General features: G+C 53.9%; 2 protein-coding genes across 12 annotated transcripts in view; one reads left to right on the top strand and one right to left on the bottom strand.

Annotated features, from left to right (window-relative positions):
* Window positions 1–828: 828 nt before the first annotated feature.
* On the bottom strand, window positions 829–2,613 carry H3-3B (H3.3 histone B). Its single transcript, XM_083805575.1, has 4 exons — window positions 2,459–2,613; window positions 1,857–1,998; window positions 1,625–1,778; window positions 829–1,528 (listed from the first exon to the last, which is right to left on the bottom strand). The coding sequence occupies exons 2-4, from the start codon at window positions 1,982–1,984 to the stop codon at window positions 1,400–1,402; spliced, it is 411 nt and encodes a 136-aa protein (XP_083661701.1). The 5' UTR covers window positions 1,985–1,998; window positions 2,459–2,613; the 3' UTR covers window positions 829–1,399.
* Window positions 2,614–5,677: 3,064 nt separating this feature from the next.
* Window positions 5,678–17,148, top strand: part of UNK (unk zinc finger) — a 45,676-nt gene continuing 34,205 nt past the window's right edge. For 3 of the 11 annotated variants that reach the window (XM_083805539.1, XM_083805544.1, XM_083805541.1), the window contains exon 1: window positions 5,682–6,011. In XM_083805539.1, coding sequence (XP_083661665.1) covers window positions 5,914–6,011 — 98 coding nt within the window. In that variant the 5' untranslated portion in view covers window positions 5,682–5,913. Of the gene's footprint in view, window positions 6,012–17,148 lie in introns of all 11 variants that reach the window. The other 8 variants (XM_083805537.1, XM_083805545.1, XM_083805542.1 and 5 more) reach the window with 6 other exon arrangements.

Genomic DNA, 17,148 nt, shown 5'->3' with positions numbered 1-17,148 from the left:
TAAATGTTAATTACCTGTTTCAGATGTAGTCTGAGCAGCTTTTCCATACCACAGCTTAATAAGGCCTGGCTGTTCCCAGCACCACTACTAAGAAAACCAGAACTGTGTTAGCAGGAAGCCTGGAGGAACAGTCTGAAGTGAAGGTTTGCGTCTAATCCTCTTTCATCAAGAAAGCTTAGCTGGGAAATGAGGATCTTACTGAGAGCCTAGCAGCCCTCTCCAGTTTGCTAGGCAGCCCATCTGCACTCAGGTTGTCTAATTAGTTGTTACATTTGCATACCATCCTGCACTGCTACAGCATAACTACTCTATTACCTTGGGCTTAGTCATGGGGCACCATCACAGGAACAGGGAGAGGCAGAAGCCAGCACCTCAGCCCCACACAGGTGTCCCAGGCTCCAGGACACAGCCCTGTCCCAGCAGGGTGGAGGCTGGGGGTTTCACTGCAGGCAAGCCAGCTGTAACACTTCAACATGAACTTCCCCTACAGGTACAAAAAGGGAAGAAGAAAAAGCTTAGCACTACAGCTGTGCCTCTGAGCTGCCACCACTAAGCAGTTATGCTTTAACAAAATTCCCCCCAGAGAAGGCAAGCAGCTGGAGCCTAGCCCAGGCCTGTCCACCTACCCCTCCTCTGCTCTCTCAGCCAGGGCTCCAACTACAGCAAGGCTCCTAAAAACTCGAGGGTGACCAGGGCAAGGTCTCTGGTTGTGTTGACAGCCTAAGTTGCCACAGCAGCAGTCCAGTATTGCACACATCTACTGCTAACATACTGGAGCCACAAGTAAGCTTCAAGCCCATACAAACCAAATGACAAAGACTCCTCACATGTGAATGTAAAACATTTAATTTAAAAATGTTGACACTACAATATATAAAATAGCTATTATAAATGCACATAGTGTATTCTATAGCTGCCAGGTTTACGTTTTTAGGAAACTGTAAGTTACACTGTGGTTAAGACTTGTAGTTTCACCCTCTGAAAAAGTCCACATTTGATCACAGTGATGTATGGTCAGACTAACAGCCCCAATTGTTAAACACTTGGATCAAGTCATAACCAGTTTTATTGCAAAAGGACCCTGTACACATTTATATCAATTCTAGTACCTTACAAGTTTAGCTACCCAACAAGTCATTAACATACAGAAACATGCATGAGAAGCAAGAAAGATCACCCATCCCTTCTGCATATTAGCAACTTGTCACTCCTGAGCAACAAGGCTCACATCACTGAGGTTTATGTGAACAGTCACTTTTAGCATTCATCCTGAGTGAAAGATGGAATGACTTAAGTACAAATGCAACATATTATAAACAATTTCTTACAAAAAAGTCACAAATTAAAACCAAAGTATTTTACAGAATTTACTACAAAACACCATAAAAACAGCCTTCACTTAAGCCCTCTCTCCCCGTATCCTGCGAGCCAACTGGATATCTTTGGGCATGATGGTGACTCTCTTGGCATGGATGGCGCACAGGTTTGTGTCTTCAAACAGACCCACCAGATACGCTTCGCTGGCCTCCTGTTTCAAGAGGACAAGAAGAAATGTTGTTAGAAACCCTCAGCGAAGCACGCTCAGCACCGCGAGCGCCGAGGCCCAGCAGGCCGCCAGCAATACCTGCAGCGCACCGATGGCTGCACTCTGGAACCTCAAGTCTGTTTTGAAATCCTGGGCGATTTCCCTGACCAGCCGCTGGAAGGGCAGCTTGCGGATCAGCAGCTCCGTCGATTTCTGGTAGCGACGGATCTCACGGAGGGCAACGGTGCCCGGCCTGGGTGGAGGAAGGAGGAGCAGGTGAGCCGGGGCAGGGGCAGCAGCGGGCCGGGCCGTACCGTGCCGGCAGCCTTACCTGTAGCGGTGAGGCTTCTTCACGCCGCCAGTAGAGGGGGCGCTTTTCCGGGCCGCCTTGGTGGCCAGCTGCTTGCGCGGAGCCTTCCCCCCAGTGGACTTGCGGGCAGTCTGCTTTGTACGGGCCATTTTTCTTCACTTACCTACGAAGACAAGCACGCCTGAGACAGGGCCCAGCTGTCCCGACACGACCCTCCAGGCCCGGCACGGCGGCATCCCCCCCGCGTCCCCGAAGCAGCAGATGCCGGCGGCCTGCCCTCTCCCTCCCCCGCCGCCGAGGCGGGCAGGCGGCCAGCGGCCTCCCTCGGGAGGAGGAGGAGTCACGGTTTCCCCCTCCGCCCCCGCTCTCCGCGTCGCGGCCCGGCCGCTCCCCTCCCCGGGGGAAGCGGACTGAGTCACGCCGCCTCCCGCTTCCTCCCGGGCCGCCCCGGAGGGAGGGGTAAGGAGGGAGGGGGGATGGGACCCGGCCGTGACTCAGGGCACGTAGGCAAGGCCCGGCCTGGCCGCCAGGCTCCGGGGAAAATAATATGAAGAAAATAACAAAAAACCAAGCTGCACGACACCACCGCTCGCCGCGGAACGCACCCGGTAGCCGCCGCTTACCGCTCGGAGAAGAAGGACGCACCGGCGCCGGTCTCGCTGCGCACCGAAGCCTGCGCTGCTCCTACCGCGACCCGCTCCGCAGCCTGCCACCCCCTCACTGCGCCCTCCCCGCCGCGGGGACCCGCTTTTTATACCGGGGGCGGCACACGGCGCGGTGACCTCACAATGCCCGAAAGCAGCGCGCTGTCCTATTGGCCGGGACCTCCGCCGGCGCCGTGGCGTCACGAGACACAAAGGCCGTGCTCCGGTTCCTCGCCGCCGATTGGGCGAGCGCCCGGCCGCTGATTGGATGTTAAAGTAGGCGGCTGATTGGGCAGCGCGGAGCGCCAAGGAGCCAATCGGCGACGGGCGGGCGCTCTGCGCGCTGATTGGACGAAACGGGGCACGGTTTGGATCCTACCCTTTGTTGCAAAGCTCCACAATGGGAAGTCAATAGGAACGGGGCGAGCGGCGCCGGGCCACCGGGCTACCGGGGCTACCCCCGGCCCCGCCGGGCCACCTCGCCTCGGGGGCGGGGGGGCTGCGAGGTCCCCGCCGCCTGCCGGCCCGCCCGCCCCCCGGCCCCGCCAGAAAGCGCCTTTGGCGGCGGCTGCGAGCGGCGGGGCCGGGCCGCGGGGGGTGCCCGGGTCCCGGTGTGCCCCCCCCGGCCCTGGGGGGGACCCGCAGCCGCCGGGCCCCGGGGCTGGGGGGTGCCGGAGAGGTGGCAGAGAGGGGGGTGCGATTCCTCCCGGGCACCAGCGTGTGCCCATGGTACGGGCATGCAGCGTGGCCGGGCCACCAGCGCTTGTCACCCGCTGTTATTGGGGTCACAGCGGGGTTTGGGGGGGCTGGAAGGGCTCGTCCCGGGGTTTTTGGGGGGGATCGGGGCAGGTCTGCGGCTGTGGGACCTGCCAGGAGGTGAAGGGGGTCGGAGCGATGCTCTGTGCCAAGCGGGGACGTCACCCCGGGCCGTGTGCGTGTGCTGGGTGTGGGTGTGCGAGCACGCACGGGCTCGAGGCCGCATCCCTCGGTGCCGCCACCGCTCTCCTCCTGACACCAGGCTCCCACGCGCCTTGTTGGGCGCCTTCAAACTCCCGACGCCGATTGCAAAGTTTTGGGGAAGCGGGAAGCCGGAACCCCTGGTCCCTGTTGGTAGCATCGAGGAGGATAACAGCAATTAGGTCAAAACACCGTGTCTCTTGGGGCAGGTCGCTACCTCCAGAGTTGCGGCTTGCTGCGCCTCGTTACTTCATTACGGTCGGAGCAACTGCTGGGGGTGGAGGCGCGTCCCTGCCCCCATGGGAAGGGTGCCATGGTCAGGAAGAACAGGTCCCAAATGCCCCGCAGTTGTAGCACGCGGAACATGGAGTGAACACAAACAGACGCCTGCTCGACAGCCGCTCCCGAAGGTACCCGGGCGCTCGGCACAGCGGCGCGCAGCTGCCATCAGGCAGACTTTGCATGGGGTTTTGCATCCTCCCCGAACGCCTGCGTCCCTCAGGCCAACGCCCGGTGCGACGGGCAGAGCAGGGCTGCCGCCGCACGTACGGAGCGTGTGTCTCGTTTGCTTCTCTGCCCTGGTGAGTTGAGCAAACGCACGCCAACGTGGTGCGACAGGACCGTGACGTGCAGCAGGGCAGGGGATGCTGAGGGCACGTTGCATCCCCCCAGCCTCTGATCGCCTTTTCAGGTTGATTTTCTCTCTGCGAAGAAAAACGTGAATTACTCGTCGGAGACAAAAAGCAGCATTGCAAGGGGATGACCCGGGAGGCGTGTGTAAACAGTCATTTGCGTTTTACGTGGTTTGGGAAATTGAGACCTGAAATAAAGAGTTCCCCTTTAGTCTGAGTTGCTCGTGCTTAAGAGAAAAAAAATCTAGAAACCTGTTCTGAAAACTGCACAGCCTTTAAATTTGGTATTTCTAAAAGCATACCACGCTATTGCTAATGTGAGGGGACCGGTGCTGGGCATTTGTTGCTGGGAGTTGAGAGGCATTGCTCCTCAGGTATTTCCTCTCCCATGTTTCTGGAGCGATGATTGCTTACGCTTCTAATTTTAGATACTTTTGATTTTCGTTCTCCTTGAATTAAGGCTGGAGAAAAGCTGTGTGTCCTGTTAGGTTAAACAGAGGATGAGGGAAAGGCATAGAGAGCAGAGCCGAGTAAATGAACACGCGTTAACAAAGATGTGCACGCAGACAGAACTAAGTGCACCCTGGGCACACTTAGCTGGCGTATCCTAAACGTTTCTGTCGCTTGGCAGTTTTCCTGTGCTGAGTTTTCCTGACTGCGAAACAGAAGAGGAAACAGCGTCCGCACCAGATTGTCAAGTAAACAGCAGCACACAGTGACTCGAGTCAGTGGTTTCCGAATCCCCGTGCACGAAGTGGCAGTGTTATTAGCTGATCAGGTTTTTCCTGTGGGTTCATCACCGGCAGCGCCTGTACCTTTGACCCAAAGGGCTGTATATGGATGGAGACACTACGTGACATGCTTCCACACATACTGACTTTGAAAAGTTGTCCTGCTTGACCACGAGCTGCGTAATTACAGCGCTGCAGCCTGCTGTGGAGGGCTGTTCCACGAACACGGTGTCGGTCCCATCTGGACAATCCTGCGAAGGCGGAGAGCACGCTGTTAGGTGACCCCGGTGAGAGCCTGCCCACGGGAGATGCCGAGCCTGCGTGGCGATTAAAGACCTTCCTCTCCTCCCCGGCACAGCTGCCCGACCTCAGCAGGCAGACCTGGCCGGGAGGTTTATCATTAACGTTGCTCAACGCTGGCAAAGTTAAAAAAAAAAAAAAAAAAAAAAGGGGGTGTTTGCCACAGAAACTCCTGCTGCCCTTCACCACACGAGCGGAGCCGTCCCGGGTGGCAGCCGTGAGAGCAAAGTCCCCGGGAGGTGCCGTCCCGGCCCGGCCCGGCCCGGTGGGTCCCGGGGAGAGACGCGGAGGTGCCGGGGGGCTCCTCACGGACCCGCCGGGCTCCGGGGGCAGCGGGGCCAGGCCCTGTGCGAGGCCTGGGCTTAACCTGGAGCCCGCCCCCCCCCGGGTTTCGTGTCGCCTGCTCGCAGGTAGGTCGCCCGCTGCTCGCCGGGCCTTCCTCCCCGTCCTCCTCCCCCTCCTCCCTGCAGCGCCCAGGCCCGTGGGGAGGCCGCCGCCACGAGCCCCCCCGCCGCCCGGGGGCGCCCTCCCTCCGCCCGCCGCACTACAACCCCCAGCGCCCCCCGCGCGGCAGGAAGCGGCCTCCCCCGCCGCCCGCGCGGGGCCCTCTGGGACTTGTAGTCCCTCCACCCGGAAACCGCCTCCCGGCTACGCTGAAGCCGCGCGGGCGGCGGGACTACAACTCCCAGCCTGCCCCGCGCCGCCGGGGCGGCAATGGCGGCGGCGGCGCCTGCGCGGGGCTCCCTCCGTGCGGACCGCGCAGAGTGAATAATAAAGGTCTCCACGGCGGGAGCGGCGGCGGCGGCGGGAGGCGATGTCCAAGGGCCCGCTGCCGGGCGGCCCCGCCGCGGCCGGGCCTGCGAACGCCGCCAGCGCGCTGCAGGCGCAGCCCGAGAAGCCGCAGCACTACACGTACGTAAAGAGCGCGCGCGCGCGCGGGGCTGCCCCGCCGCCGCCGCCGCCGCCCGCGCGCGCCAACGCGCGCCTGACGTCAGCGGGCGGCACGCGCCCCAGCCCCGCGCCCCGCCGCGCGCGCGGCACCGGCTGGAACCGGCCCCAGCCGGCGCGGGCCGGAGGGAGGGGGGAGGAGGAGGAGGAGGAGGAGGAGGAGGAGGAGGGAAGGGGGAGGAGGGGCGGGGGGAGCGGCTCGCGCCCCCCCCCCTCCCCGCAGCCCCGCCCGGCATGCACCGGGGCGGCCGCGGAGGGGAGGGGGGAGGCGGAGGGGAGGGGGGAGGACCCGGTGGTGGCGGGCGGTGGGGGGGGAGCCCCCCCCCGGTGGGGTTCCTGTCAGTGGGGGTCTTCTGCCAGAGCGGGGTCTGCGTCGCCGGCGGGCAGCCGTGGCAGAGTGGGGAACCCCCAGCTGTCAGCTGGGATAGGGCACGGTCCCTGTCAGCGTCCGTCACCGGGACGGAGCGGGTCCCCGTCCCCACCGGTCATCCACACGGAGCGGGGTCCCCCTGTCAGTCACTCTGACAGAGCAGGGTCTCCGTCCCCATCTGTCACCCAGACAGAGCAGGTCCCCCTGTCAGTCACCCAGCTGGATTGGGGTCCCCTCGTCAGTCACCAGGCCAGAGGGCTCGCACCTGGGCTGTGCCTACCCCCAGTGAGCCCCCAGTTCCAGCCCGGGCTGGAGCAAGGTCCCCCTTCCCCATCCGTCACCCAGCCAGAGCAGGGTCCCCCCATCGGTCACCGGCATGGAGAGGGGTCCCCTGTCAGTCACCCGGCCAGAGTTGGGACCCCCCTGTCAGTCATCAGTGGCAGAGCGGGGTCCTTCTGTCAGCCACTCTGTCAGAGCGGGGTCCCCGTCCCTGTCTGTCACCAGTCTAGAGCAGGGTCTCCCTCCCCATCTGTCACCAGGCCAAAGTGGATCCCCATCCCCTATAAGTCACCCAGTTGCAGTGGGTTCCCCCCTGTTGGTCTCCCAAGCCCGAGTGGGGTCCCCCCGTCGGTTACCCACCCGGAGGGCTGGTACCTGCCCCGTGCCTTCCCCTGTCGAGACCCCGTCACCCCAGGGGCGTGCAGGGTCTGTGCCCCTTGGCTCGGCCCGCGCTGAGGCGCTGGCTGGGAGGTGAAGGTGCTGAGCCCCGGTGCCAGGTGGAGGCGTGATGTGTGGACGGAAGGAGCTCAGGTGTTGCCTTCCCTCCTTAAAATAATAAAGTTTGGGAATGTTGTTGTGAATGGCATGCTGTACTGTCCATCCTTATCTGTGTAGGGTGTTGGGGATGTATAGGAAACTCAGAGCATGAATTACCCGAGGTGAGAGCGGTGGGTTCGTCGTGCTCCATGTTCTTGTTGTTTGATTTTTCATAAAGTTGTGGTGGGCTTCCCCGTGATACGCTGAATAAAACCAGCTGTGGAGGTGCAGAGGATTGCACGGCTGCGGGGATAACGGGGTGTTTGCCATCCTCGCCCCTCGGGCTGCGCAGGGGATGGAGGCTGCAGTAGAACGAGGGCCTCTAGGTCTTATTTCCATCGCACAGCTCCTGGCGTGGTCCTGAGGGAGCTGGCGGGTTGTGGCCTCGCTGTATTTGTGGTGGTGGCCACCGTTGAAGTTTGGTGGCCTTTTACAGGAGCTGCTGGAACGAAGGAGTCCGCTGGGGCTGCGGTGGTAGTGACAGAGAGGGGACAGGGCCTGTCCTGGAGGTGGCGTGGCCGCAGGCAGGGAAGCAATCAGTCAGGACATCGGGTAGAGGAAGATGAAGGTGACAAAGGGATGAAGCATGACCGCGGAAACGAGGATATCAAAGATTAGGAAAGAAACTGTGCAGGAAAGATCATTGGAAATGGGAAGAGGAGGAGGAAGAGTGGGACCGAGTAGCTGAAAAGGAGGAAAAGAGGACAGCGTGGAACAAAGATGACGGTGTAATTAGCTTTCTTTTTTCCAGAGGGGAAAAACACTAATTTTCAAATGGATGCTAAAAATAGTTCAGTGAAAACAGTTGCAGGAACAGCGAATAACCACGAGTGGAAGATGGGCTTGGGGACCGCGGAGTGCTGTCGGTGGGACGCGAGCCATGCCTGGAAAGTTTTCGATTCGTACACGAGGTCACATCAGACTGTAAACCTCCTTCTGATAACATATGGGAACTTGCTTGGTGGTCGTTCGCGTGAGCAAGTTGTACGTTGTCGAAATGTAAATATTTTCTTCCTTTTTTTTTCTTTAAATATAGTTTGTTTCCATAAAATGACATGAAGGTTACAAGTTGTAAACTCGAGGAAGCTTAATTATCTGCGTACTTTGCTGTTCCCTGGGGACATGCAATCTGGTACCGGGGATCTCTCTCTTGGAAAGTTTGGGTTGTATTTATTAGGAAATGTTCCAATTTCCGTGTTAGTGTCAATTTCTAAGCTCTTGGTATTTGCATGAGATTTTTAGGTACTTTGGAGTGCAGCTCTATATCTTGCGTGGACTTTTTTTTATTTAGATGCACAGCAAAAGAAAACGTGGAAAAATAGAATTATTGATGATATGCCACCCCTTGGTCGCGGTTTGCTGGCGGAAGAAGAGCCTAAAAACCCGTTTTGATTGCGTCCTTGCTAGCAGTTGCAGCGTGCAGCTAGGTACTCCCAGACACAGTCATTTTGGTGCCAAGCTCCTGTTTAATTATGAATGCCATATTTCTCACCTGGGGATCTGCTATGCTGCAGTCTGCAGAATTCAAGTGAGTAAGGGAACACTCAGCAGCTGCCGTTACGCTCTCCCCGGGTTCGTGGATCGGAGATTTGTGCGCGTGGCCGTTCCCCACGATCCCACAACCTGCGGAGCGGGGCGATGTGGTGTCCCCGTGTCCCTCGGACCGAGGGCAGGAGCCGGGCTCGGGGCTCGGTGCCCGCAGCGGGAGAAGCACGGTGCGGGGTTAGCTGATGGCTCGGAGTGGGAAGCGGGTTTGGTTTGGGTACGTTCTGTCAAACCTCAACTGATTGTTGGCTGTGCACCATTTCTTAACTCTGGCTGGCATGGTTATTTCTGTACGGGGCTCTGTCTTTAATGTGTTATCTACGAGTGTGAGCAGAGGCTGAGTTCAAAGAAACCGAAAGCGAAGTCACTTAGCATCGTTGATACCGAGCGGTTTTGTTTTGGTACGGTCTGTTCGCTTGGCTGTTGCGGTCTTCATTGGTTTTTAGTCCGACTGGCCTCGTTAATTGTGAATTGTAAAGGCTGGATCAGCTGCTTGGGTGCTCGTTGATCTCGCAGATTTTAGGTAAGTGCAAGCAGAAAGCTCCTTTGTTTGCTGTGCGTTCACCTGGAGTCAGACACTTCAATAACTGCAGGAAAGTAAATGTTCTGGTGGAGACGAATTAACCCATTTGATAATAATAATTTTAAAAAGTGAATTCATTCTAGTCTATTCAAAATAAATGTTCAAAAGCAGTGTTGAAAATATCCCGAGTTAGGTTATGATCTCTGTAAGGCGCAGACCTGGTGGGCACAACCCAGACCAGCTCTACTCAAGACGATTCTCTGGAGCGCGCCTGTCTCAAATATCCGCAGCCATCCCGTAAATAAACTTCGGAGTTTCCGTGTCCCCGCAGGCTGTGCCCTTGCTCGAGTTGTGGACCGTGATGCCTGGAGCACATCCTGTCCCTCTTGCTGCACAGAGATAAGCTTTGCAGCGCACGAGGCCGCAACTTGCCTTCCCTTTTGCACCAGGGGATGAATCGTGGGAAGCTGCTGAGGGATCGGTGCCCCGTAAGCAGTGCCGGAGCTCCATCCCCGCGGGGATGCATGCCTTGTGGTCACATTAGAGCCTGCTGGGTCGCCCTCACCCGGGCTCTATCTCGCAACCATTTGGATGCCAGCCATTTAGAGGTAAAAGGAGCAGTGCGCTTGAGTGAAGGGCGTTTTGAGTGGGGATGGAAATCGGGCTGATGCGATGCTGGAGGTAGAGCTCAAGCTGAGTTTGTGTCCAAGGCATTTTTGTATCTGCATGTGTTTGAGTAGTGCCTTGTCTAGTGGTTTCTCGGCCTTAAATAGGAACTCGGATTGGGACAGCGCTAGAAATACGAAGTGAAGAAGAAAAGTAGCAAGATCATAGGCGGATTTGGATTCCAGCAAAGAGCTTGCACGCACAGTCTTATCTATCTCAAAATCTTACTTTTAAATTCTTTCTCAAAACAATGGCACACGGAAACACACCTCAAAACATTTGTAGGAGCGCAGAGTAATCCTTATCTTCTTATCAGCGGACAGTGTCTTATTGCTGTCACGGCGAGCAGTGTCTGATCTCAACCGTGCAGACTGTCTGTGGAAATAAAAACCAAAACCCAGATGTGCAGCAAACGCATTTTCAGAGTTGTTGCTTTTTTTTTGTAAATGGCTTGTTCCTCCAGGACCCTCAGCATTTGTCTTACAAAAAGATTTGCGCTGTTAAATTCTGCTTTTGATGGGCCTGGATCGTGCCTGGTCCTCACAGCCTAGCGAAGATGTTTGGGCTTTTGAAATTGTGTTCTATTTAAACCAGCAGAACTCTGAAATAACAAACTGCTGCCTAGTGCTGCTTTGGTTTTCCTGATGAGAACCCTTCACCAATACACTGATATGGACTTACACAGGAATAGAATCTATCTCCCTATTAAAAAAACAAAACAAGTATGTGCGTTATTAAATTTCAGACTGTGCAATACCCTTGGAGGTAGGTAGTTAGGAAAGCACAGAATAAGTGTGCTTTCCTTAATTATTTTTTAAAAATTCTTTTTTAAGAATAACTTCTAAACCAGAGATTTGCTAGCACTCTGCTATGTTGTTACCTGTAAATGTTGACTTATTCAATCAGGCGAGTATAAGCTGGTTATTTTTGTTGTTATTATTTATTTATTTATTTATTTTTAAGTCCGCATGAGCTTCACTGAACACAAGTCCACCACAAACCGCTGTTAGGAAGCGTGAATAGCACAGGCAGTTGGGAATGTAAAGTCCCGGAGCGTTTACAGGAAGGGCCGCGCTCACGGTACGTGCTTGCCATTGAATCCCTGCACTGAAGCGGGCTGGAGGATAAGAGCCTGGATTTCAGGGGTCTGCAGAGGATGGGCGTCGAAAGCCTGCAGCTCTCCGTGCAGCAGCGCTCTGCTCTGTCTGCTGGACCGTGCGCGTGGTGCTGCAGCGAGGCGTTTCTCCGTCGTGTTAAAGCAGGACTGGAGCTGTGCTTTACTCAATGTGCTTACACTTAAGAAGTGAGTAGTTTGGGTTATGGAAATGGGCAGGGAACGCACGGCCAGATAACTGTGACATGGGATGCACGTAAATATTTTGTGGAGCGAAGGCTTCCTGCTCTGTTTTGACGTTTTCAGAGTTCGTTTTGGCCTGACCAGGCTTGGTGTTCCAGAAGTCTGAAATCCCATGAAAGACCAGAGATCCAGCCATGCAGAATCGTTCCCACTTGGAAAATGGTTCTTTGATTTTTTTTTATTTTTATTTTAAACAGAAACGAAGACCTTTGTTAATGCTTTTACATTGTTTACGTCAGTGTAGAGAATAATGTTGTGTGGCGTGGGAAACAATTAATTTTAATGGTTGTTTTAGAAAATCCAGGAGTTTAAAGGTTCCCAACAGATCCATTTTTCTCTTACGTATTACCTAATATTTCTACCTAGCGTGGCTTTATTTTAAGGCAAATTGTCAGAATCCCGTGTGTTATTTTGGATGGATCTGCTCTTCCCAGCAGAATAAGGCTTCTGATTTTCTGTGAGACCCCGAAACGTGCAGCCTTCTCCTTGCAGAGCGTCTGACCAACTTCTGGAAGCTGTCCCGCAGTGCCTTGCCTTGCAGCATTTCTGCCTCGCTGCGGGTTGGGTGTTACTGCCCCTACAGCGAGGTGGCAGGCAGGAGTGTGGCAGCACACCCCTTAATCCAATTGATTTGTTAGCACGTTAGCACGCCTTCCCTTAACCCTGTCATCAGGAGCTGAAATTTCCGAGATGAGCAAAATAAACGCCTGGGGTAGGAATATCCTGAACTGCCATGTCGTGGCTTGTGGCAGCCTGCTTGTCAGGACCCTGCGAGGGGTGTTTGTTTCCGAGGGGATGCCGAGGTGTAAAATTCTTCGGTTAGCTTCGTGCTTTTTGAAAACTTCATAAATCATTTTAAAATTCCAAAAGGCAGAGCTGAAAGAGATGGTGAGAAGTTGCCTGGTCAGTCCCTCGGCTTAAAGGAATCACATCTAAACTGTTTCTAAGAGACTAACTCTGTGGGTTTTTTTTAACATCCCTTACATCCCTCCTTAACATCTGCTTAAATTTCTCGGTGAAATCGTGGACTGCAAGAGGGAGACAGTCATAGAGGCTTCTGTGCTATAAAGCCCTGAAATACTTCATAAACCTGGCGTAACATCCAGCACGCGGCTGGCAAATCAAGTGCAGAGCTGTCAGAGAAAGCCGTGCCCTGCGTGCACAGGCTGGCAATTCCCTCGGTGTCCTCTATAACGCAGACCAGGTGCCAGCAGGCTGTGCAGCAGGGGCAATTTCCTAGCTGCCTTTCTTCTCTACTGTGTTGAGAGACAGTTTGTGTTTTGTTTCAGGGCAATCAGGAGCACCCAGTCTCACTAGGAGGGCTCGCAGGGAGCTGCTGAAGCCTTCCTCCAACTCCACCTAGTGCTGACAGCCCATTTAGGTGCTTATGATAATTTTCTCGGCAATCTCTGTCTTTCCTTGTGTATTTTGATCAGTGCGTGATGCAGTTAATACCTGTTTGACATTTGAAGTATCACTTGGAATGAATGTTCCCTTGAAACGAGTGCCAACGATTGCTTCTGAAATTTGTTGCAGGCTGTCTGCTGGGTGGCACGGCCTCGTGCTGCCGCGGTGCTGAGCCCGGCTTTAGGAGGTGGTTGTTAACAGCGAGAGAAGTTCGAGGTTTTCTTTGAAAGAAAAAGGCCATTTTTAAGTGCTGAAGCTAATTGCACCGTTGCAATGAGGAGAATAAATTGCGAGCTCACTGAGATGCTGGCTGCTGGCCTGATTCTTATCTCTTATTAAAAGTCAGAGACGTTAAATTGAATGTGGTTGTTAGAACACCAGCAGAAGGGGAACTTGGACTGAGTTTGTTGTCAGACAAGTAAAATCTGAGGCCACCGCTAGCTATCTGTTGGTCAGAAGTGCAGATACGTTTTTGTGGAGCGTACTGGCTTGTAAGAACAATTGCACAGTTGATTCCAGGTAGGAAATGACGGTTGGGTTGCTTTTTATCATCGCATGCCTAGAATTTCTTTTTAGATTAATAAGCAGTCATTGAAAGGAAAATAGCTTCTTGAGCCTATACCTGATGAGTATCTGCAGAAGTCTGAATTGCAGTCAGTGTTATTTTACTCATTAATCTTTATCTTCCGCGTGTCACCGCTGTTCATAAAGCAGCGGCCGCTCCGCGCCCGGTCCGCTCAGAGGCAATTGTTCTCCTCTTAGTTTCAATCAACTGAGAGCTTCCCTTAACAGCACCTAGGTATTACCATCGGAACAGGAATAAAACCAGCAGATGCCTCGGGGCAACTGTGCAGCTCTGCAGCAGCAACAACAGAAAAGGTTTGCACGCTTAAAATGCCTTGCAAGATTTGTTCCCATCTCAAAATGAGACGTGGTGGTGTAGCCCAGGGCTTGCCTGCTTTCCCCTCGTGCCGTGGTGCTGCTGTGGGAAGCATCGGTGCTCCTTCCAACCCGGCTGGGTGCAGGGTTTTGGTCCTGAGGTGTGCTGGTCCTGTGGGGTGTCGAAAGAGCCCGCTGGGCTGCCACGGACGCAGAGAAGATCACCGGCACGGCTAACACCAGTTCTTTAAAATCAGCCCGTGAGAGCTGGCTTCTATCTCTGTGCTGGCACATGTGTTATGGCTGCAGGTTTCTGCTTGCTAGGTAATCATCGTGTTTCATTTCAAACTCACAACAGAAAGTGTCTGTTCACAACTGTAAACCTTTCCAAAAAGATCTGGCTGACGCTCAGCCTGGAGAGACGCAGACGGCGTTGCCTGCTCGCACGTGGACCGGTCTGGACGAGAGCGCTGCAGAGCCTTCATTTCGTGCGGAGTTTGGGGTTTATGCTTGTGGTTCAGTGCAAGCGTAGACCTTCAGACAGTTCGTGTCCTGCCTTAAAACTGTTGTGAGCGTGGGACTGCAGCTGATCCACGAGCTGCTTGTTAGATAGTGAAGGCTGCGGGCATGGTCAGGAGAAGGAGGGCTGCTGCGTTTATTTGGAGCATCTCCTGTGAGGCCAGGTGCTGAAGGTTAGCTGCCGGGAAAACGCTCCTAAAAACCCGTCACTGAAAGCCAGAGCTGTGTAATGGCTCGTGTGGAAGTAATGTTTTACTGAAATAGCCTTTATAAATCCTTGCGCGTGGGATGTTTTGTTGTAGGGAGCTAGCAGAGCGAGTAACGCAGCGCTTCGAGCAGCCCGGCCCCGTTGCCAGCCTCCCCGAGCGTTCCTACAGCTGCTGACCCTGGGTAGGCTTTTGAGCGACTGAAGGAGCGCCGAGAGAAGTGCTGTGTCAGAAACCTCACAGGAAGCTGGCATTTTAATTCTTACAGCATAGGGCATGGATATATTCTTTGGGCCTCGGTTTCAGTCCAGTCCAGCAAACCCGACGCATGTCAACTCCATACGAACCCAGTGTTCCCAAAGATTTACTGGGTGTTCTCCACGTTTGGGACTGGCTACAAAAAAAGCCCACAGATGGATGTTTTTGCTAGGTAATTAGTAGTAAAATACGTGCTCATATTTAAGCACACGTTGGTGTATTGTAGTGAGAATTAAAGCAGGTGGAGGCCTCCAGCAGCGTGTAGCTGTCCAGCTTCATTAAGTTCGAGGATTTTCACTGAAACAGTTGAGCTCAGTCCACGTGTTGCTGAAAAATAATCGTTTCAATACGATCCTGGTTTTGTAAGCTCAGCACTTAGGCAGGTGCTGTAGGGAAGGAATAATGTGGTCCCGAAATAGGGTGTAGAGTGGAAACCAACCTGTAGCGTGATGAGGGCTGTGCAAAGTGGGGCGAGCTGTGTTTGAGGCTTGCTTTAGGCACAGCTGTGGCGTTTCCATAAACTAACAGCGTCAAGTTGAAAATAAGTCGCTCCCACTTGGAAAAAAATGGACATGTTTTTAAAACATTGTGTGGACTGTCTGAATGCGTAGTTAATCCTGAGGTCACGTCGAGCGATGCGTGTTCATGGCCAGCTCGTTCAGAGATCAGACTGGGTGAAATGTGAGCGTGAACTGAAGGCTTCATGGCTCCTAAGGAAACAGCTCCGAAACGCCCTGTAGTTGAGGGTTTGCATGTGCCTGTCCTTGGATTGTTTTAATTATAAAGGTGAAAGCTCCGTGCAAACAAACGCTTGTGTTTAAGGTGGGTTTTATTGGTATGGTCGGCCATGTACCATTCGTGGCCCGCTGATGCAACAGGTTGATGCTTTAAAAAAAGAGCACACAGCCAAAAAAAAAAAAAAAAAGCCTCCAGGTGTTTTGCTGGGCTGGTTTGAATGACGCAGCTCCACGCTGGGCTCCAGGGAAGAGGGGCTGAGCACCCCGACGCCCACCGTTGGTAACGCAACACTAACCCGTGAGGCTGGGGTCCTGGCTGCTGGTGCACAGGGCAAGCGTTGATTTTGTTGAGTTAGCTCGGAGTGCAAAGCCACGCTTCCCTTTTCTCACTGAGACACGGCGTTGGTGAGCTGCTCGAGCTGCATGGCAGTATTTCTCTCGAAACGAAGCCATTTTTGGCTGTCGGTCTGGAAACCGAGCAATGTTTTGCCTGAAGCTGGTGCGGGGCTGTCTTCCTGTCCTGGCTTGGCACCGTGCTGTGGTGTCTCTGTTTTACTGCTTAGTTTTTCAGTATACACAAGAAACAACCATTTGTCAGATGTTTTGCTTTTCATTGACAAATCTCATGAAAATTTCTGAGAGTTGCCACTGTTCTATTTTGGGACGGGCAGGGTTATTTTTAGCAGTCAGTTACAGCTCTCGTCTATAAAGTGACGGGAAAGTGATCGAGTGCAAAGTAATCCATTGTTCTTCCCGTGTAGTCCGGCTGACTTGCCCGCATTGTCATCCGCCCCGGCGTGCTTTGAAATCCCAAAATAGCAGCTGGTGCCGTAGCTCCTGCAGCACACGCAACCCTTTAGCGTTTAAGCAGAAGCTTCAAGCTCAGCTTCGCTTGCCAGACCCATCGGATGTCGAGGAAAAGGAAAACTTGTGCGTGCTGCCTTCCTAGTCCTGCGGCGAAAAGCAGGGCAGCCAGCCAGCTCACCACGCGCTACGGACGTGAAGCCGTCGTCCTTTTGCTCACAAAGGTACGCCATGAGTTATGGGAGCGCTTCGAGCAAAAACGCCTCTGCGACCAAACAAGCCCAGCTCCGTGCATCCGTAATAAGTCTCTCCAACTTTCACTTTCTTTATTCGCCCTTAGACTGACATTATTGTCAAGCTCTAATGGAGAAGGGGAAATCGAACAGCTTTAGAATCGCCCGGTGCTGTCTGCGGTGTGACCTTTTTCCAGCTGATGGTTCAATTTATTTAGGTGATAAAGAAAACACTGAGGCATGTGAATTCTATCTTCCTGACAGATGTGAGCTTACCGAAACTTTTTTCCTCATCCTTTTTCCTTCCCCGCGTTCGCAGTCAGCCTTTTGTTTTTATAAAGTGGCCCATATATTTTTCTTTGAGGTTTAAATGCTTTCTGGTCTTTTCAAGGCTTACAAAACTGCACCTGACTTGACAGCGTGGAAAGGGAAATAGCCGAGCAGTTGTTGAGGTGTGCTGAGAAAGAGAGATGCTCGTGTTTTGTGGAAGGCGATGCGTGGCATGTGCAAAAGTCCTTTGTGATGGGGGGTGTGAGGGTTTGATCAGGTCTGTGAGGTTGTTGAGAAAAACAGCATTAAATGGGTATTTTTGTCCAATGAGTCCAGTCGTGGGATTCTGTCACGATAGTGGTGAGCCATTGTACCTGATAAAGGTTACTGGTAAAGCCTGCTCAGAAAACTTTCCCTGAAATCATGATGAAAACCATCAAGCTTGCTGCTGAACATGTTTGCTATTATTAAATGCTTATTATTTTGTTTGATACTCAGCTGTGACTAGCGT

Source organism: Anser anser (genome assembly GCF_964211835.1).
Source record: "Anser anser genome assembly, chromosome: 19".
NCBI classification, from domain to species: domain Eukaryota; kingdom Metazoa; phylum Chordata; class Aves; order Anseriformes; family Anatidae; genus Anser; species Anser anser.
Note: the sequence above shows the minus strand (reverse complement) of the source record. Positions and strands in the feature narration are given on the sequence as shown.